This window comes from Trichosurus vulpecula, chromosome 4 (assembly GCF_011100635.1).
Source record: "Trichosurus vulpecula isolate mTriVul1 chromosome 4, mTriVul1.pri, whole genome shotgun sequence".
NCBI classification, from domain to species: domain Eukaryota; kingdom Metazoa; phylum Chordata; class Mammalia; order Diprotodontia; family Phalangeridae; genus Trichosurus; species Trichosurus vulpecula.
This window is the reverse complement of record NC_050576.1, coordinates 133,514,753-133,537,758: the sequence shown is the minus strand read 5'-3', so window position 1 is coordinate 133,537,758 and position 23,006 is coordinate 133,514,753. Positions and strand designations below refer to the sequence as shown.

Sequence of the window (23,006 nt, the reverse complement as noted above, 5' to 3'; positions counted from 1 at the left end):
TGAACTCTGTCACTAACTAGCTGCTTTGGACCAAAAACACAGCATAGGTTATGCTAATTCATCTTATTCAACAAAAGCAATGGATTAAATATCTTCTATGTCTAGAGCACTGTGCTTAGGCACTCTGGGGAAGAGAGGAAATTTAGATGACACCAAATATTTTGTCATACCAATTAATTTAATTTTTAAGTTGGCCTTTTTGTGTGAAACCACTTCTTACACGTCAGCCAAATTAACATCAGCCTTTTAGCTGTGAATTCTAAGAAACTCTGAGCTAAAATACAAATTCTGACAGACTTTTTTTTCCTGTGGAAAAAAGTGGCTTGTTCTGTAACCTTTTTTTTTCTTTTATAAGGTGCCTTGTTTATTTTTTATTGAATTGAATGTAGCCAGTAGCTCAGTGAATAGAGTGCTGGGCTTGAAATCAAGCCTCAGACTCTTATTAGCTGCAGGAGCCTGGACGAGTCATTTAACAGCTGTCTGCTCATCTTTCTCATCTGTGAAATGGGAATACTAACAGCCCCTACTTCACAGGGTTGTTATGAGGATCAGCACAGCCCCTGGCATACTGTGGACACTATTACAGACAAACAAAGCTTGGGTGTCCTGCCCTGGGTCATACAGCAAGTGTCTGATGCCAGGTTTGAACTCAGGTCTTCCTGACTCCAGGCCTGATGCTCTAGCTGACCCTAACTGAAGTGAAAGCTTTCTCTCAGATCCGAGGGTCCAAGGGTCACAGCCCAGGTTCTGGGGGGAGAAGGCTGAGGAAGATGGCTAGATGTAGTTGGCACGGTTTGAAAATAACCACGAGCTGAGTCACCTGTAGGCCTTTCCTTTCACGTGCTCCACATGCTCCCCTGGTACAGGGATGCACTGGGACAGCATTCAGAGGTCATGATGTTTTCTAGCTGTCCTGGCTTGACAATCTACCTTATAATGAGGGTAGTCAGTTTACTCAAAGACAACAGTCTCTGATAACACCGTAATTGAGATACAGCCCGGGCCACCTGTCTTTGGAAAGGAGCTAAGATTTTGTCCTATCCCTCTAGAGCAAGGGTTCTTAACTTGGGTTCTGTGAACTTTTTTTAAATGCTTCAGTAACTATATTTTAATATAATTGATTGCTTCTATAATCCTATTTATTTTATGCATTTTAAAACATTATTCTGAGAAGAGATCCATAGGTTTCATTCACCGGACTTCCAAAGTAGGGCATGACACAAAAATAGTTAAGAACCCCTGCTCTAGAGGCATGTTTGAGAACCCTTAACCACGTCCTCTTCTTTATGGACCATCTGATTCCTTCCCTAAAGACAACAACCATATTGATCTTCTATCACTCATAAAGTCTTAGAATTTTTGTTTTGTTTTTCCTGCTATACCACTTGTTTGACAAATATATACCCCTTTATGTTATTAAGCATTTTTTATGGATTTTAACTTCTAAGTTGGAGAACAGTAGCTTTATGTATTAGTAGCAGGGCTTTACTCACCAGGAGTTGCCTACACAGATGAACGTATAGATATGGAAAAAATAGTTAAGTATTTCTCAAGTCATAGTAGTGCACCACAGAACTACACACACAGATAGGGCCAGGAAACTATTTGTTGCTGCTGATTGTCAAAGTGTGATTTTCCATGGATTTTCATAAACAAGTCTATCGATGTGAATTAGAGGGAAAGTAGGCAATTTTTTTCATTTAGTAATCTGAAACAAAAATGTGGGGGTTTTGTTTCTTTTTAAAAATTATATTCTCTAAATGGGTCTATGCTTTTCTCAGTTTTAATATAACTGCTGACAAATGGATCCACCCACCTAAGTTAACATGAATTGTGTATTAAAAAGAAGCAGTACAATGTCCTGTCCCTGTCATCATTTCATTACCATTTAGGATGATGTCAGTATTCATTCTTTAAACCAGCAAGCCTCATTATGAGGGAGACGGGGGGAGAGATGCAGAACAGCCAGCAGGTGCTTATTAATCAAGAAACATGCAGATCAAGCTCTTGAAAAAAATCGTAGACTTTATAATTAATATTTCACCCAAATTATTCTTCCTTTTGAGATTCCCAACATTGAGTCAGTTTCATTTTTGGTTTTTGTTGTCATTTCTTGCTGATTGCATGTTCCACTGTATTGGATTTTAGTTTTGCAGTCTCTAAGATTTTTTTTTTAATAGGACAAATTTATTTATTTTTCTTTTTTTTAATTATTTTTTTATTTTTTTAATATATTTAGTTTTCAGCATTGATTTTCACAAGAGTTTGAATTACAAATTTTCTCCCCATTTCTACCCTCCCCCCCACTCCAAGATGGCGTATATTCTGGTTGCCCTGTTCCCCATCAGCCCTCCCTTCTGTCATCCCACTCCCCTCCCATCCCCTTTTCCCTATCTTTCTTGTAGGGCAAGATAAATTTCTGCGCCCCATTGCCTGTGTATCTTATTTTCTAGTTGCATGCAAAAACTTTTTTTGTTTGCTTTTGAACATCTGTTTTTAAAACTTTGAGTTCCAAATTCTCTCCCCTCTTCCCTTCCCACCCACCCTCCCTAAGAAGTCAAGCAATTCAACATAGGTCACATGCGTATCATTATGTATAACCCTTCCACAATGCTCATGTTATGAAACTCACTATATTTTGCTCCTTCCTAACCTATCCCCCTTTATTGAATTTTCTCCCTTGACCCTGTCCCCTTTCAAAAGTGTTTGTTTTTGATTACCTCCACCCCCATCTGCCCTCCCTTCTATCATACCCCCTTTTTTTTATCTTCTTCTTCCTCCTTTTTTCCTGCAGGGTAAGTTACCCAATTGAGTGTGTATAGTATTCCCTCCTCAGGTCAAATCTGATGAGAGCAAGATTCACTCATTCCCCTTCACCTGACTTCTCTTCCCTTCCTACAGAACTGCTTTTTCTTGCCACTTTTATGCAAGATAATTTACCCCATTCTATCTCTCCCTATCTCCCTCTCTCAATAGATTTCTCTGTGATCCCTTAATTTGATTTTATTTCTTTTAGATATCTTCCCTTCATCTTCAACTCACCCTGTGCCCTCTCTCTCTCTCTCTCTCTCTCTCTCTCTCTCTCTCTCTCTTTCTCTCTCTCTCTCCCCATACACACACACACACACACACACACACACACACAAATATACATACATACACACTCACATGTACATATATATATACATAAACATATATATATATATGTACATATGAATATTCCCTTCAGCTACCCTAATACTGAGGTCTCATGAATCATACACATCATCTTTCCATGTAGGAATGTAAACAAAACAGTTCAACTTTAGTAAGTTCCTTGCAGTTTCTTTTTCTTGATTACCTTTTCATGCTTCTCTTGATTCTTGTGTTTGAAAGTCATATTTTCTATTCAGCTCTGGTCTTTTCACTGAGAAAGCTTGAAAGTCCTCTATATTCTTGAAAGATGATATCTAGGCTCTTTTTTTGATTGTGGCTTTCAGGTAGTCCAATAATTTTTAAATTGTCTCTCCTGGATCTATTTTCCAGGTCAGTGGTTTTTCCAATGAGATATTTTACATTGTCTTCCATTTTTTCATTCCTTTGGTTCTGTTTTATAGTATCTTGATTTCTCATAAAGTCACTAGCTTCCACTTGCTCCAATCTCATTTTTAAGGTAGTATTTTCTTCAGTGGTCTTTTGGACCTCCTTTTCTATTTGGCTAATTCTGCCTTTCATGGCCTTGTCATTGGCTTTTTGGAGCTCTTTTGCCATTTGAGTTAGTCTATTTTTTAAGGTGTTATTTTCTTCAGTATTTTTTGGGTCTCCTTTAGCAAGTCATTGACTTGTTTTTCATAGTTTTCTCACATCCTTCTCATTTCCCTTCCCAATTTTTCCTCTACTTCTCTGACTTGCTTTTCCAAATCCTTTTTGAGCTCTTCCATGGCCTGAGACCAGGTCATGTTTTTGTTGGAGGCTTTTGTTGTAGGCTCTTTGACTTTGTTGACTTCTTCTGGCTGTATGTTTTGGTCTTCTTTGTCACCAAAGTAAGATTGCAAAGTCTGAGACTGAATCTGGGTGCGTTTTCGCTGCCTGGCCATATTCCCAACCAACTAACTTGACCCTTGAGTTTTTCAGTGGGGAATGACTGCTTGTAGACTAAAGAGTTCTATGTTCCACGTTTGGGGGGGAGGTACCAGCTCTGCCACACTAGCACTGCTCCTTACCCAAGAACCCCCAGCCCGAACTGGACTTAGATCTTCAGCAGGCTGTGCACTCCTGCTCTGATCCACCACTTAATTTCTCCCACCAGGTGGGGCTGGGGCTGGAAGCAACTGCAGCTGTAGTTCTGTAGCTGTCCCCACCTCCTCTGCCCCCTGGGGCGGTGGCCAAACCGTGAACTCCTTTATAACTCTGTCCCCAGCAGCTTTTCCCACTAACTGTTGTCTTTGGTGTTTGTGGGTTGAGAAGTCTGGTAACTGCTGCAACTCACTGATTCAGGGCTCTAGGGCACACTCTACCCAGCTCCTGGTCTGGCTGGTCCATGCCACCCATGCTGGGCTCTGCTCTGCTCCCAGCTCTGTGCAGGATAGACCTCACCCAGAGACCATCCAGGCTGTCCTGGGCTGGAGCCCTGCTTCCCTCTGCTCTTTTGTGGGTTCTGCAGTTCTAGAATTGGTTCAGAGCCATTTTTTATGGGTTTTTGGAGGGACTCAGCAGGGAGCTCATGGTAGTCCCTGCTTTTCAGCCGCCATCTAGTCTCTAAGATTAATGTAATATCCTGCTTGGCAAATATTTTTGCTGAGTAGTATTAGAGATGTAGAATTGAAAGGAACCTTAGAAGTCATCTAGTCTTACCCCTCCAGAGGATGAGATTGAAACCCAGCAAAGTTAAGTGACTTGGCCAAGGCCATTCAGATATTAAGTGGCTGTAGAGGGATTTGAACTCAGGTCCTTTGACTGTAACAACAATGTTCTTTCTTCTATGACTTGCTGCCTCCTGATCAGTCATTTTATCCTCATTTTAAATATAGGGAAACCAGGGTTCAGAGTGTTTAAGTTATTTGCCCCTGTGCACATAGTAAGTCAAAGGCAGGCTATGATCCTATGTCTTCCTAATTCCAAGTCTCCCATTCTCTCTCCTCTACCATGGGGCCTCTACATAACTGGCTTTTTTATCCTCTGCAGGATTCATTATATTCATTCATGTCAACAGTATCAGATGCTGATTTGCATTTAGATCCATCTTTAACAACATATATGTGTGTCTGTGTATGTATAAAGTACTTCCAAGTTTTACAATTTTCCTCATTAATATCTGATGCACTTTTCATATATCAAGTCTACTTTCCAGTTTTTGTATTAACTGATACACATTTCTAAGTCATATGTCAGATTTCTAAAAATGGGGTCCATTGTTTAAGTATTTCCTAATTGTAATAGAATACAGAATAGTGTTACCATAGTATTAGAGATGATTTTCAAAAATACTTGTGAGAAAGAAAACTTTTATTGAAATCTTGTAATTCACTTTATTACATGCCTATTACTGTGTGTGATGTGCTTGGTTTAAGGGAAATTCCAAAAGTAAGATAGATGCCTACTGGATGATAATTTAGGTTGATTGAAAACTGGCTGAGTGACTAGACCCAAAAAGTACTTATCAATGGGTCACTGTCAGTTTGGAGGGAGGTCTCTAGTGCAGTGCCCCCAAGGATCTGTCCTTCAGCTTGTGCTTTAAAAAATATTTTTAGTAATGATTTAGATAAAAAAATAGGTATCATATTTTTCAACTTTTACAAGAGACATGAAGGAATTAAAATTGATTCTGTGTCATTTATACAGGTTCTGTTCTGTACTTGATCCTATTCTGTATGACTGTCCCATTTTGTATGATTGCTCAAGCCACATTTCTCTGTCTCTTTGCCTATGAGCTAATTTTAGGAGTTCAGTTCTACCAGTCACTGTTGTATTCTTGCTTTGTGGGGTGCAGGTGGACACTAGGGAGTCTGGTCCATCTCTAACCTTGGGTAGACTCAAACAATGAACATTTCTTAGTCACAAGAATTCAGTTTTCCCTCTGGGTTAGTTAAAAGAAAACTTGTTATCCCTCATACCTTTAGCTCCTGGAAAATCCCATGACATCTGTTTGCTCTCTTTGAAGGCCTGCGAGCTGACGTGGTACATTTCCACAAGATACACTGTTCATTCTTGTCTGTCACATCTCCCTCCTAGGAACCAGGGAGTCTACTATCCCTAGTCCACTCTCGGTAGCCTCAGGATGCAAGATGGGTCCCATAAATCAATCAAGCATTCCGTAGTGACAGAGAAGGGTAGTTACTAGCTCCATGTGGGTACTAGCCCACTTTCTTTAATGTAACCAGTCATGTTGCCCTCACCCCTCCCCACCCCACCTATGCTGCCAGCCCTATTACCAATCACATTGTTTTCCCCACCTTTGTTCTTTGTTCTTCTCTACTTTGCAAAACTATATGAAGGCTAATAAGTCCTACCCACCTCTTTGGTCATGAGAAAGGCCGTTGACCCAATCTATTGGTAACTGTTAAACTAACTAATAAATTTATCATATTCAGACCATTGTCTCTCAGTTTGCCTTAATTTTTTAAAGTAACAGATGTAAAACTAGGAGGATAGTCAACATTTCAAATGGCAGAATGTGATAATATTAGTAAAGTGTTCTTTATAGTGCCTAGCACACAGTTGTTATTGTTGTTAAGTTGTGTTCAACTCTTTGTGACCCCATTTGGGGTTTTCTTGGCAGATACTAGAGTGGTTTGCCATTTCCTTCTCCAGCTTATTTTACAGATGAGGAACTGAGGCAAATAGGGTTAAGTGATTTGCCTAGAGTCACACAGCTAATAAGTGTTTGAGACCAGATTTGTTAAGTCTTTATAACTCGAGGCTCAGCACTCTATCTACTGTGCCACCTAGCTGCCCATTATTAAGTGGCATATAGTAGGCCCTTAATAAATACACGTTCCTTTCCCTTCCCAAAGTCAAGATCCACAGATGCATAATAAATGCAGTCCTTTCAATGCGAGCACCTTAAACATCACTTTAAAAATTAATTTGTTGCATAAACAAATTAAGCTGTTTTCCATCTCAAATGGCACAGTATAACCCAGTATATTGAGAAGAAAACTCAGAGACACTGAGGTTAAAATCATCTGCTTGAAATATAAAAGAACAGAACATTGGAGGCCTTGACAGGCTAGAACTCTAGAACATTAGACTGAAACTAGTAAGATGACATTTAACAGGTAAATGTAAAATCTTATACATGGGTTCAAAAAATCAACTCTATACCATTTGGGAGGTATGTCTAGACAGCAGCTCACCCTTTTTGCTCTCTAAAGACAGTAATAAAAGGCAGTCTTTCTCCATTGCCCAGTTGAATTTTGAATGTGCATGTCAAAGTAAAAATGAAGTTTGAGATGAAATATAGCTAGAAAATCATATATGTGAAAAAGAGGTAAAGGTTTTAATGAATTGTAAGCTTAGTATAGAAAAGCAGTATGATACAGCAGCCAAAAAAGCTGAAGTCATGTTTTATATTTTACATATATAAATGCATTGATAGAGGCATTGACACAATGTCCAGTGCAAGGGAGCCAATAGCTAGACAACTGAGCTCTACGTTGGTTTGACCACATGTGGACTACTGTGACTAGTTACCTGGAGTCATTCAATCAGTTAGAAATGTATTAATTGCCTGCTATGTGCTAAACATTCTGATAGGTGATTTTAAAAGAATATACAAGTTTTTGCTGCAGGAACTCTTAGTGGATAATTGAAAGAAAAGAAGCCTTGAGGCTATGTAGGATAGCCATCTTTACACATCTGAAAGTAGAACCATACTTGTTTTGCTTAGCTTCAGGGAGCAGAACCAGAAATTTGGGTAAAGATTAAAGGCAAGTATATTTTAGCTCAGCTTAAGAAAAATGTCCCCCAAATTAGAGCTCTTCAAAAATGGAATGGTCAGCCTTAGGTTAGTGAGTTTCACATGAGGAAAGATCATTAAGCAGAGGCTAGATGACCCCTTCAGTAAATCAACAAGCATTTGTTAAGCATCTGCTCTGTGCCAGGCACTATGCTAGGCACTGGGGATCCAAGTGAGAAGAACGAAAACCCCTATTCTCAAGGGGCTGACATTGCAATTGAATCTCAGAGATACAAGGGACCTCTGAGGCCATCTTATCTAAATTTTGCTTGACCAAGAATTCTCTTTACAATATCTCCCACCTTTTACAGGAAGCCAATTGCAAGTGACCTCCCTCCTTAACTATCTTGTATTTAACTACCTTGTATTTATTCTGCATATATTTATATATGTATGTGTACAGTATTCATTTGTACTGACAAATCAATGATCTTATTTGTACTTCTACCTAAAACACATGGTTTTTTATATAGCCTACAGAGCTATGCTTCAGAAACGTTCAATGAGTCTTCAAAACAATGCTTCCAATATGTGTTCTGTTCCTTTATATTTCAAGCAGATGATTTTAACCTCAGTATCTCTGAGTTTTCTTCTCAATATACTGGATTACATTGTGCTATTCAAGTTGGAAAACAGCTTTTTTTGTTTATGCAACAAATTAATTTTTAAAGTGATGTTTAAGGTGCTTGCATTGAAAGGACTGCTTATTATGCAACTGTGGAACAATAGGCCAGATGGATTTTATTTTCATCTCCTGCTGTTCAAAGAACATCACCAGTAACAATTATATTAATTTGCAGCTTGAGAAATTATTTTGTTCTTATTGGAAACACATTGAAGTTTTGTTGTAGTTTCTTTTTTGATGCAAGGAGGGGACTATTTGAAGAAGAGCTTAGCACTCAATTTCAAGATCTTATTTCCTCTGATACACTAATCAGAAGCATAGTTAAACAGCATTGGTATCTGGACTAGGGGAAGAGCTAAAGAAACCATGGTCTTAGGTTCTAGAGTTGCTGAAAAGATTATCCATGTGCCTACTTGGGCACGTTATATTCTGCCTTCTTATTCTCGTAACTTGACATACACCAAGTCTCTTCCAAAGGGCAGTGCTCAGGAGGTATCCCCATATGCCAACCACCTTCATCTTTGTTCTTTGAACATCTCTCTTTGGCCACCTCTTCCTCTTTCCACATGCCTGTTCACCTCCTTTTTTTCAATCTATAAGAGGTTCAGTACCCCTGACAAAACTAAGGAAGGGGGGGAGGGAGGGGAAAAAATGAAAAGAATTAGAAAAGCTTTAACCTTACCTCCACTCTCAAAACAAAGCATTCCAGTTCCTTCTGAACTGTATACCATCACTTCAGTTAAACGAGCTAGGAAAGGGCAGTGTAAATTATACTTTGGTTTGTGGCCAGGAACCAGAGGGATATTGGGTAGTCATAGTGTGTTGGGTCATCTCCAAGAACAGTGGCTCTTGCTTTCTCATCCTTACCCCTTTTTTGGCATATGATAAGAATTCATGTCCACCCAGAATACATGTGGTGATGCCATCTACCAAGATGGTCTCCAGAGCCTTTCAGTCTTCCAAATTGGACTGAGGTGAAGAAACTAGAGTAGCTTATCATTTTCATACATCAAAAAATTAAGTTAAAGACTAAGAAGCCAATTAGATTCTAATTGCAAACACAATTTAAGCAAAGTAACAATCAAATGACTCAAGCTTTCTTAAAAGTGAAGTTTTTGTTTTTAAAAAACAAAATAAATGGTCTCGTGAATTCTTTACTATCCACTCGCATCACTCTTAGCTTTTAAAAAATGAGACAGTGCTATCGTAGGAGTAGAAAAATCTAAGTTCTGCTCTAAAGGAACATTTGTTTGTTCATTTAGACTTGCTTTCTCTTGAAGGTCTGAAAAACCATTCTTGTACTTGTGGTGTGTATATTTATACTTAAAATCTAAATGTAATTTGAGCTGCTCTAAATTTCTTAGAACAAAGATATTATCGGGAGTACTCACTTTTGGAAGGCATAAATTGCTGACCTTGTATTGATTTTTAGAGACAGTGACTTTTGTGTGCTCATTTTCAAGGAATTGAAATGGAGGCCTATATTTGATAATTTAGCTCTAAGAACCTTAAGATTTGCATAAGGGATTTATTGAAGTTGAACTGTACATTCCTCCATGGAAAGATGCTATTTGCAACTCATGAGACCTTTCTTGTCATTAGGGTAGTTGGAGCGAATATATATAGACAGAGAGCATAGGGTGAGTTGAATATGAAGGGATGATATATAAAAAATAAGGGGTGAGAGAGGAATGTACTGGAAAGGAGAGGTAGAATGGGGGAAATTATCTCACATAAAAAAGGCAAAAAAAAAAAAGCTTTTACAGTAGAGGGGAAGAGAAAGGAGGGTGAGAGGTAATGAGTGAACTTCTCATTGGATTTGGCTTAAAGAGGGAATAACATACACACTCAATTGAGTATGGAAATCTATTTTACCCTATAGGAAAGTAGGGAAGAAGGAGGTGAGATGTGATAGAAGGGAGGGCAGATTAGGGGAAAGGGTAAACAGAAGCAAACACTTTTGAGGAGGGATAGGGTCAAAGGAGAGAATAGAATAATCAGGGAATGGGATGGGAGGAAGGAAAATATAGTCTTTCACAACACGACTATTATGGACATATTTTGCATGACTACACATGTATAACCTATATCAAATGGCTTTCCTACTCAGTGAGGGTGGGTGGGGAGGGAGGAAGGGAAAGAATTTGGAACTCAGAGTTTTAAAAATGAATGTTAGAAATTGTTTTTTCATGCAACTCGGAAATAATATACACAGGTAATGGGATACAGAAATTTAACTTACCCTACAGGAAAATAGAAGGGGAAGGGAATAAGAGAAGGAGGGGATGATAGAAAGGAGGGCAGATTGGGGGAAGGGGTAATCAGAATGCTGAACACTGTCTTGGGGTGGGGGGAGGGGAGAGATGGGGAGAAAATTTGAAACTCAAAATCTTGTGAAAGCAAATGTTTAGAACTAAAAATAAATAAATAAAAAATTTTAGAAGGACCTTAAGATTTGAAAGAAACAAATAGATTATACAAATGCACAGCCCATTATCAAAGACAGGCCTATATTGGAAACCATCTCAGTATTTCATCTATCAGGTGAAGGATATATGTTATAGGTAGTTTTTAAGGCAATGCAACTTTTAGCAATTCATGTTTACTCAGCCATTAATTTAAAGTACTTTCTACAGACCAGCAGCATGCACATGAACTTATCTTAATTGGTATGCTTCTGATGTATTTATGGTAAAGCTGTCCCACTCTAAGTCCTAGTCTATTCATCTTCCCTTTTTTTCCTTCCCCCTGCTTTTCCCTTCCTCACCCTGTAGAGTTCCTCTCCTTGGGATCTTCTGACAATCTTCCAGGAATAATTCTTGAGTGATCATCTCAAAGAATAAAGGAAAGAGATAGAAGGAACAGTGAAGTAAGGAGTAATGAGTGAAAAAGGAAAAAAATTATCAGACCAAACCAAAGTGTCACATCATTATAAAGTAATAAAACTGTGTGAGTGGGTATGATAAACTATCTATGAAAATAACTTTCCAGAAAAAAGGCTATTTTTTTGAACAGCAGCATAATATAATCATATATATACATATATGTATTCGTATTCCCAAGGAGACTACTTTGAAGAACATTCACTTATGTATGAGTTGCTATATTTACTAAAAATCAGTATCATTCTAGTCTTGCTTAGTATTCATTCAAATTAAGATGAGTTATCTAGTGATGGTACCATCCATTATTATAATAAAGTTAATATGTAGGACTTGTGTCTGAGATATAAAGGTCTGAGAATTAGAGATCAGACTCAAACTCAGAGCTTTGTGCCTTTGGGTTTATTCACTCATTGCAGCCAAAGTTTTAAGGCGTCTTCTGAAGAAGCAACAATTTATAATGATCTCTTCAACAAAATATTACCATACTATTTGGTTTTTTTCCCCTGAGTTCTTAGTTTGAGCCTATTCCTCTTAATTAACCTCTAGCTAGGGTCATTTAATCTAGTTCTCTAGTTTTAGTTAATTTGAATCTTGACAGCCAGAACAGTACATAACCTTTTTTTGTGAGTCAGATGTAGACTCTCCAGTTAGTATCATAGGATTTAGAAATGGAAGGAACCTTAGAGGTCCATCACTAATCCCAACTTCTAATTTCACAGACAAAGAAGATGAGTTAGCCCAGAGAAGTAGATAAAATGATACTGGCTAAGGAGCACTCTCTGCACAACAGCTTTACCTCTTTGGAGGTCGGTCATAGGAAGAGGGGACTGGACTTGACTGTTGGTACTGGGAACTCCTGAAGCACTGAGACATTAAGTGGTTTGCCCAGGGGTGACATCTGAACCTGGCTTCAAGATCCAGTGTCTATCCACTACTCTATACTGCCTCTCCACTTTAATGTTAGCTTCCTTGTTTATGAGGCAACACAACTAGCTTTTACACATTTGCCAGTGTCAAACTGTTGCTGGTATCAGTAGCCTCAAGAAATAGGTCAGAGCTGAAGATTGTTTTCTATTTTTAATATAATCTGCTCTGAGAGCAGATTATATAATCTGATTTAGAGTCCAAAGCCTGAGTAATTAGGGAATGACTGCTTTAAAGAAATAACACTGTTTTCTTCCTCCTATTATCCTTTCTTTCCTGATATCTTTTTCTACACACAGATAGTTACAAGGAGATAGTATTAGGTACAGATAATCTTTTATACTGAAACTTCATGAAGCAGTTTTAAAGACTGAATAACTAACTTGAAATTATAATACCAAAAGGCATATTAATTTTGTTGTCAAGATTTAAGTACTAAGTATTTTCTCTGCTTTCAGTTATATGTCTGTAGAATGGCAAAACTGATTAAATCAGTTCTTTTAACTATTTCTTCTTTTTAACTACTATGGCTTTCTACATTTACTGGTTCCAGAAAGGTAGCTTATTTGAAAGACTCTAAAGTATTTTTCATTCATTAAGCATTTATTAAGGAGCAGCTTGGTGGCACAGTGGATATAGAGTGCCAGCTGTGGAGTCAGGAAGACCTGAATTCAAATTTGGCCTCAAAACACTTACTGTGTGACCCTGGGCAAGTCGAATAACCCTGATTACCTCCTTGCCCCACCCGCACCCCACAAAACAAGCATTTTCTAAGTACCTAATTACTGTGCTTAGGCTCTTAGGGTAAAGAGAAGAGAACAAAACTATCCTGATTCTTTTCTGTTCTCCTAATATATCATCAGCTTTATTAGGTGCAAATACTATTTTTATGTGGATGGTTCCCACATCTATTCATCTCACCCTAGTCTCTCCCCTAAGCTTCATTCTCACATTACCAGCTTACCTCATAGACATCTCAAACTCGATGACCCATGGGACCTCAATGTGTCCAAGGCAGAACTCTTCTTCCAAAAAAAAAATCCCCTCTTCCAGGCTTTCCTATTACTATTGAGGGCACCATCATCCTCCCAGTCACCCTGGCCTACATCCTCCACGTCATCTTCCATTTCCCACTCACACCCCCTCATATCCAATCTGCTGCCAAGAGTAGTTATTATGACCTTCGTAACACTTGTCTTCACTCACACAGCTGCGAGCCTGGTGTAGGTCCCATCACCTTACTCCTTGACTACTGTCATAGCTTTCTAATTGGTCTTCCTACCTCAGGCCTCCACCCATTGTGCTTCATAGTTTACTCCTCATCTGCCAAATGATTTTCATAAAAGGTAGATCTGGCCATGTCACTCCCCCCTTCCACTTAAGAAACTCCAATGGCTCCCTATTACCTCCAAGACAAAATATAAAATCCTCTAGCTTGTAAAAACCCTTCACTACTTGGCTCTTCACAGTTTTGTTACTCTTTAATCCCTTGTATGTACTCTGTGATCCAGCAACAACAGCCTTCTTGCTGTTCTTACTCATGATACTCCTCCGGACTCCACGCCTTGTCACTAACTGTCCCCCAAGCCTGGCATACTCTCTCTCTCACCTGCACAGCCTGGTGTCCCTACTTTCTTCAAGACTAAGCTCAAATCCTGCTTTCTGTAGGAGGCCTTTACTGATTCCTCCCCTCTCCCCCAAGTCCCTACCATTCCCTGCTAATTCCCTTCCTCTGAGCTTCCTTTCCACCTACACTGTAGAGATCTCATGAGTACAGTTTTTACTGATTGTCTCCTCCCTTGTATGTATGGGAGCTCTGTGAAGGCAAGGGCTGTGTATTTGCCTTTCTTTTTATCCTCAGCATGAGATTATAAGAACAAAGTCAGGAAAGATAAAGTCTAAAATGAATTGAATCTTATGAAGAATGATAAAAACAGTTTTTTAAAATCTCTTTAATTTATGCTCCAAACAAGATCACGGAACAGGCCCACTGCTTATGGTAAATTATATGGTATTAATAGATAACAGACCTAAGAAATGACTCAGTTCCTATTATCTAACTGCTTTAGTTTCCATAGTTCAAGTCTCTGGAGTTCAAATCTCCAGATACAGGCAAATCACAGTACAGTTAACTGAAATAATATGCAGATAAAATTATGAATGGTTGCTGATCATCTCTGAAGGATAAAAAAAAGTTCCAGAAGCTGGAATATATCCAAATATTTTCCCAAAAAGGACAGAATAGAATCCAAAAGCTCTGGACTAGTGCAGCTGACAGGTTGGAAACACAGAATTAGAAGGAACCTCTGAGATAGATCATCTGATCCAACAGAAATCTCCTCTAGAGCATAACTAGCACATGGTCATTCAGCTTTTGCTTTTAAGTCTGTAGACTTCCCACTAAGGAGACCTTAACAGTGACCTAATCCAGACTTCTCATTTTACAAATAAGGAAACTAAAACCCAAAAGAGTAAAGTGATTTGCCAAAAGTGACACAGTTAGATTAATCCCTAGAACAGATTAGTCTTTGAACGGTTTTATGAGAATGTATATCAGAAAGGCAACAATCAGTAAGGACCAACATTGATTCACTAAGAATGTCCTGACAAGTGAAGCTTTTTTTTTCCTCTGGTAGAGGACTAGAAGACTTATCTTCTACCAAAATCCTATTCTAGTGCCTCTTTGTGGCATGAAGGAAGCACCAAGGTCTCAAAACAGAGTTCAAGCTTTGGTAACTCAGTCTACCAAGCTGAAAAAAATTTTCAGTACAGTTCTAGCAATGGGCTGTATGCCTCTTGTCAGGCTCAGTGCTAGAGAACTGACCACCATCAGGTGAAGAATTTTTTCAGCCATACCTACTCACAAAGACGAACTCCTAAGGCAGTGGTCTCCAAAACAAATAGAAATAGAGGCATGTACATAAAGATCCCTGTGGGTGCATATTGCCTCAGAAAACCACATATTATCTATGAACTTGGGTCTTGCTGACTCCAGGACCACCACCCTATCCATTGTGCCACCTAGTTGACAAACAGATTTGCCAATAGCACAAAGCTGGGGATAGCTAATTAACTCGGTGGTCAGAATCAGAACTCAAAAAGATACTGACAGGCTAGAAAACAGGTTGAAACTAGCAAAATAAAATTTATGATTTATAAATGTAAAATTCTGTACTTTTAAAAAAAAGTCAACAAGAGAATAAGGAAGACATTTCAGTTCATTTAATAAAGACCTGGAATTTTTAGTACACTAGAATATCTTTATGAGTCAGTAATGTATGATTGTCAAAAATGATGCAATTTAAGCTACATTAATAGAAACATTGTCCAGAACAAGAAAAGTGATAGTCCTGATGTACTCTGTCCTCATCAGACGACATCTAGAGTATCTTGTTCATTTCTCAACACCACATTTTTGGAAGGACATTGGCAAGCCTGAGTGATTTCAGAAGAGTGCAGATAGGATGATAAGAGGACCCAAAACCATGTCATATAAAAGATGAGTTAGAAGAACTGGGGGATGTTTAGCTGGAAGAAGAGATTTGGGGGTGAATATAATAACAGTCTTGAAATATTCAAAATGTTACCAAGTATAAAATGAATTAGACTTATTTTTCTTGGCTTTAGAAAGGAGGATCAAGAATAGAAGATACAAGGAAGGAGATTTTGGTTTAAGAAAGAATTTCCAATAACTGGAGCAAGAAAAAAATTGAATAGGATATCTCATAAAGTGAGGAATTATCTGTCATTTGGAAATATTCAAGAAGCGACTGGATCCAGGATGTTATAGAGGGATTCATGGATGGAATAAGAGATTAATCACCTTGGAAGCAGATGACTTCCAAGATTGCTAGATCGAGGCTTAAGTGTTTATGCTTTTATTATATTGCAATTAAACATAGAATCTCAGAGTTGGAAGGGGCCTCAAAAGCCATCTAGCATAACTCATATCTACTTGAATGAGTTTCCCCTCTCCAGCATACCTGCCTTTACTTGAACACCTCTATCAAAGTTAATATAAATTTTACCTTACATTAAATCTTAATCTTTTTCTTCTTAACTGCCCCCAATGGTTCCCAATTCAAATTTTGGGGCCAAACAGTACAAATCTAATCTATGTCAGCATTTCTAAAACTTGAAGACATGTCTCATGCTTCTCATGTCTTTTCTTCTCCAGTCTACATACTTCCAGTATTTCCAGTTCTTTCCACCAGTTTTCATATAGCATGATCTCAAGAACTGTCACCATCCTGGCCATTTGTCCCCCAGACTATTAGTGTGCTTTCTAAAATGTGACACCTAGAAGTGAACATAATACTTCAGCTGTAGTGTGTCCTGGGCATGGGGTATCAGGAATGTCACTACCTAATCCTAGAAATTACCCATGTTAATATGTGCATATGTGTGTTTGATTTAGGAAGCTTTATAGTGTCAGGTGTATTATTTAAAAATAATTTAACTTTCTATAGGAAAACGAAATCTAACATATTTCTATTTATAGCACCTTTTTTAAGGAAAATAACTAACTGCAAGTAAATGGGCTATGTTTCTTGGAGTTTGACACTTTTGGTATCTTTCATGTTGTGTTTTTGTTCCTACTCGTGTATTACAAAAAAGCAATGTCCAAATATAATCAATCCTATAAGAAAGACACTTTCATGTCTTTGCCTCTACCCTAATGAGTAATGAAGTAAGTTATTAATATGATCATCAACATGGTTTTCTTTGCAATACACAGATGTAACCCTTCTCAACTTTGACAGGTTGTTCCAACAGAGGGGTTGGTGTCTATATTAAAGAAGAGAAGTAATAGTGAAGGAAATCAGCTTGCCCAAATGCAGCAAAAATCATCAAAGAGACGAGTGAGGTTCCAAGAAATAGAAGACTCCTTGGATCAGGGTAAGTTGCAGATATGGATTAGTAACAGGATTTTTAAAAGGAGATGTGAATCTAGCAACTAATTTTATCCCTACATGTTCTTATCAACCAGGAAGAGGTTGTAAATAGCTATGATTTCATCAGTCCTGGTACTGATGTACTCGTGCCTTTATAGATGATTTCTCAAGTTATTCTGAAAAAAAAAAGATCATTCCATGGCAGCCAGCTTTCCTGTAGGGCACCTTTCTACACTTTGCTGTGAGACAGACAGCCTGTCGCTAGATCTATACTTGAATCTGTTCTTCTTTGTAGGATGTGCCTCAGGATGGGGGCAGGATGTGTAGGATGGTACACAGACAGAAACCACCTTTGAGAACCTAAGGTGATGGCCATTCCACACTGAGGCATTAAAGGAAGACTTTAGTGGAGAACTTTAAATCTTTAAATCATTTTTGTTTTGAGCATTTTGTTTGCCCACAACCAGAGATTTGTTTCTTTTACACAACTCACCATGAGGAAAAAGAAAAGCATCATCTCCGGAAGAATTACTCTTACTACTCTCATGAACTTCTTTCCCCTAATATCTGGTTTGAAATGTTTCTTTTCTTGTGAGTGAAGATTAATTTTTGTCTTTCTAATCCATGAATCTTAATAATTCCCATACTTCATTAATATTCTGATTATTTGTAGATTGTAAGCTTTATTCCAAGTTCTTGATCCTCTTCTAAAGTATGCAAATGATGCCCTATCTCCTCAGAGAGCTCTACAATGGATAAAATTCATTAGGAGCAAAATATTCTGAGATTTAAAATTCTAATAATTGCCATCATCTTTGCCATAACTTTGTAGGTTGGAAATTTCAAGACCAGTCCTATAGAAGCTGATTTTTCCCTCCTAAGCATAGTGCTTGCAATTCACAGCTGCCACTGGGCATAGGGTGGTACCTTGTAATGTGATTGCAGAGGCCAAATAATTACCCCAAGGTCAGGGATGGATAACTAATAGTATGTCCAAGATCCCATGCTTTAAAGCATAACTTTGTAAGTTATGCTTCTTTTAAAATATAACTGTTTATTTAAATACTTGTTAATCACTGTAAGTTAAACAAGCGATACAGATTAGAGCAGGGTTTAAAGAAATATGTCCGGTAGTGTAGTACTTTTGACTAAACCACAGCCATTATTAATCATCACTTAACACTGATTCTCCCCACTTTATTACAAGAACTTTCTGTCACTTCAGCAAGCATCAAGCCTCTCATCTACTGTTTGGCTATAGGATAGACTTGTACATGAAAGAAACCTTTGAGATTATCTAGTCCAACCCTCTTACTTTACAGGTGAAGAAAGAGTCCCAGTAGTAAGTAGCAGGGTATTTGAACCAATAATCTCTGACTCCAGAACCATTCCCCCATACCAAGCTGCCTTATCAACAGTACTGCCTTAAACTCTGTATTTCTTTTTCTTGAAATATGAAAATGAAGAAAAAGACCATATGCTCTCATCTTTCTTTACACTGGTCTATGCAAAAAAAAAAAAAATTATGCTATCAATCTTTCCCATCAAAGAGAGGGTAGCAACCCATATATCTAGCATACTGGGCCCATGCTTGGTTCCAGTCCTACTTCTACCACTTCTTGGCATGTATGTAATTTTAGGCAAGTCACTTCATTTCTCTCATCTATAAAATAGGAATAGTAATTCCTGTCCTGCCTTCCTTGAGAATCAACTGAGGTAGTGGGTATGAAAGAACTATCAAGGGTTGTACTGATTACAGTGATTATATTATCACTGTGTTCTGTAGATTGTGACCAACCCATGTTTTTGCAACAAACATCTTAAAGACAAATCTTTTCTCTTCTGAACACTTTAAACATATATGGATAAAGTAGAAAAAATTATAAACAGTTTAAACTGTATGAAAATAGTTATGCCAAAGTTTCCTAATAATGACCTGGACTTATAAAAGGCATATTTCTACTTGAATAGACCTTTTTCTCAGCAGAGGAATTTATAGGAGCAATGATTTCATTAGATTAAAAAATGACATTCTTATTATAAAGCAAAGCTTTAACCAAAATATAAGTTATTTCAATTTAACTTGGCTACTTCATTATTTTTTATTATAGAGTAAAAGCCTATACAAAAATGCCCCGATTCCATTTAAGCACAATTTAATTACTAAAAAAGCAAATTGACCTTGAAAAGAGTCTTGGATTTGGAGTCAGAGAACCTGGATTAGAATCTCATCTCTGTCATTTACCAGTGTGACCGTGGGCTAGTCATTTAGCATCCATGTGTCCCTAGACAAGACTGTTGGTTCTCTCTGCTCCCCAGTTTCTTCATATGTAAAAGAAGAGGGCTGGACATGATGACTTCTGAGGTCCCTCCCAGCTCTTCATCTGGGATCTTATAAGTTGAACAATGTGCAACACGTTGAAATAGTAAATGCATATTTGTTAGCCATTGGTAAAGCTCTATTTCCAGTGGTTCTCTGTCAATAAGCCTGCCTTTCCTAGAGGACTGGGCTCTTTAGAAATATATATAACCTTTCCTACTCAGTGAACATATGGCGGATGCTAGTGTCCTGTTTTGATTTCACTTTGATAACCTCCCCATGTTGGAAATTTTTATATGAGCTCTTGTTTGTCTTCATGTTCTCACAGATGAAGTTGGTGGTGGCTCCTGTCTTCTACTGGTCTTGCTGTGCATAGCAACTGTTTTCCTTAGCGTCGGAGGAACTGCATTGTACTGTACCTTTGGTGATGTGGAATCACCTGTATGTACTGACTTTGCGGCCAACATGGATTTCTATTATACCAAGTTACTGCAGGGAATAACAGAACTTAAACACAGGATATCCTTCTCCTAGCAGCATTCCAGCCTTGAATGCTGCCGGCAGTGAGAACCGAAGATAGGACAATACTTCTGTCCTGTGTGCTGCCACTTTCAATGAGATACCATGGGCAACAGAGATTTCTTCTTCAGCAGAGACTCTGAGCACCAGAGGGTGGAAGGATGACCAAATCTTGATGTCTTGGAGAGCACATCAGTATCTTCCATGTTGATGCAAGTAGAAATGGACAAAGCATTCCTATAAGCACCCATTTTTAGCCATCTTGATATGCTAATGGTTAAAGATCACTTTTAGTTTACATTTGTTTGTCCAAAGACGTTGCTTCCAGCTATCATGCAATAAGTCTTGTGTGTCATGAAAAGGAATTACCTTATAGTCTCAATGTCTTTTTAATTATACTCTGGAGCTTCGTAATTCAGGTTTAGCAAATCAGTGTTTTCAAAGTCCACACCCCGTATGTGAAATAGTTGTGTGTATGTATTCATCTATCTTTCTGTATTCTCAGGCAGTTATTGTGAGCAAATACCCAACATAGAATAATAACAATTGTCATTATTCTTTTATCTTGAATATTGCTGTGCAGGCACAGATTTTCCTTCCATTTTAACTATATGACTGTGGAATAGATGGCCTGGAGTAGACAATTGAGTTTCAGAAATTTGGCTTGGGAGCTCTGATAGCTCTATGCAGCAGTCAACAGCAGTTGATGTCTAGCTAATGCAGATTAGGGCAAAGAGTTCCTGCTGCTCCTCAGGCCTCCATTCTGGTCCATTCTTCTGGTTAGAACGTGCTTCTAACATGGTTTCCGTACTTCTTAAAGCCATGAACGAATGCTTAAAGTTCTAATTTAGGCCTCTCCTATGAAAAGCAAACTTTTTTTTTTTTGACAAGTGAGATTATATCATTGAGATAAATGATTCAGTATTTTTAAAATCATGGGTTTTTTTTTTTACATTTGAATGTGCGTTCATATAATGAATTTGAATATGCATAATAGACATTTAATAGTCACTTTGTCAGCAAAGGTTCAGTCATTTCTGGAATAGGTGAACTTCAGTTTCCCCTTCCCTCCAAAAGATAGTAATTAATAATAATATAGAATTATCCCCTCTGAGGCTCAATTGTCTAACACAGGAAGCCTTACTTTGCCTTTTCATATCATAGACCACAATTACACATTATTATTTAATGCAAAACATTACTTTCAGAATAAAACTTAAGAATTATAATTTTCCAGAAAGTAATCTTTGTTTTACATTATTTTGTTGTCAGAATCAACTAAAAGAGGAAGGGAGAAATCAATTTTATATTTCTATGTGTTACTGGCTGGTTCAGTACCTCCCTTTGTGTTTCTGCTTATTTATTTAGATTAGATTCATTTTTAAGGGATTTTTTTTTGTAAATTGAAGTGTTGCTGAGCATGCATTTGCTTATTTTAAAGCTATATGTACAATTACTGTATCATTGTGTGTTTTGATTTTCTTCAACTTAAGTTCAGAGTGTTTTTAAATTTGTTTATTTTTAAATTGATGGTTTGTTTTCACTTAAAAATACTGTTTGACTTATCTGCATCATGTCACCATGTAATACCTTCAAGAGTTATAGGTCAGAGATATTTATTTAGAAGTATATAAGATATTGAGATCATGAATCCTTATACTTAAGACTGATTTTATTAGAAGATATTTTAATGTTCAATTATAAATTTTAAGAGATTAAAAAGCTGAGGTGATTTTTTTTTAAAGCAGTTCAGTTGCCCTGTGTATCAAATTTATACTCAAATTCTATATAAAATGTTGATGGTACTAATTCTTATGTGCTTCTGTCAGTAAGGCCTGCTCACAGGAGCTCCAGTGAGTGGCCATTAGCCATAGCCAGATGTCTTCTGTTTTGCCCTCAGTTTCTAATTAGGAGACCTTTGTCCTGCAATCTGGCAGTTCCACATTAAGAAAAAAATAAGGTTTTCCCCCCTGTTTCATTCACACAGCTGAAGCCCTTCTTCTTCCATGTCATTTACTGTTGGAATCTATAGGAAATCAGTGACAGCTGTATTTGCCTTTAGAACTTAAGGCCTCTTCCTTCTAGCATAGTTCCTATTGATTTGCTGAGAAGTTTGCACAAAGAATGGAGGAGAAAGGAAATAAGATGCATTGGTACAATTGAACAAGTGGTGCTTAGAGAGAATATATATCCTTATAACTGCCCTGAGTGGGGAAAAATGAGGTCAGTATAGTGTGGCTAGAGCACTAGATGCCTTGACTTAAGAACAGGCTTAAAATCTCAACAATGCAAATTAGGACAATTTTTAAAAGTTTAATAGCCATTTATTGCATGACTTGGGGTACTTCCACTTAGTGACGAAAGGGCTGTTTAACTCACATGAAAAATTTCACCTAATTTTTCAACAGTGTAAAATTTTCTGTCATTTGAAGGTACTGATAATTTGTAACAAATCTAATATTCTTGAAGAACTGTATTTGAAAGCATCAAATCTAGCTTGTGATTTAAAATCTTCAACAAACAAAAAGTGTCTGAGAGAATTTATTTGGACTCTTGAGTGCTGAGGCAAGTTTTGACTTTTATTATGAGTACCAAGTGGCCATCAACATGGTGAGAGGTTGAAAGGCCACTATTGGCAAAGACTTCTCTTCTACTTATGGCTGCGCTACCTGAAATTCTGCCATAAAAGATCCATTCCTTCAAATTTAAGGTTTTGTCCTTTATAAGTCTATCCTTGCTGGGAGGGGGCACACATGAACCTCTCAGGGAAGGGACGGAGCACTACCTGGTACTGCTTGAAGGCAGGGAGGAGAGGATGGGAGAACAAGAAAGACACACATTTCACCAGCTTCACAAATTTGGCTAATGTTGGGCTCTCCATTAAGTCATCAGAGTAATCTGA

The 23,006-nt window shown here is 37.8% G+C and overlaps 1 protein-coding gene across 3 annotated transcripts in view; it reads left to right on the top strand.

Annotated features, from left to right (window-relative positions):
- The window catches only part of CNST (consortin, connexin sorting protein), a 106,495-nt gene extending 83,864 nt beyond the window's left edge, over positions 1–22,631 (top strand). For all 3 annotated transcript variants that reach the window (XM_036756837.1, XM_036756838.1, XM_036756840.1), the window contains 2 exons: positions 17,134–17,269; positions 19,914–22,631. In XM_036756837.1, the coding sequence (XP_036612732.1) occupies positions 17,134–17,269; positions 19,914–20,119 (342 nt within the window). In that variant the 3' untranslated portion in view covers positions 20,120–22,631. The remainder of the gene's footprint in view (positions 1–17,133; positions 17,270–19,913) is intronic.
- The last annotated feature ends 375 nt before the right edge of the window (positions 22,632–23,006 follow it).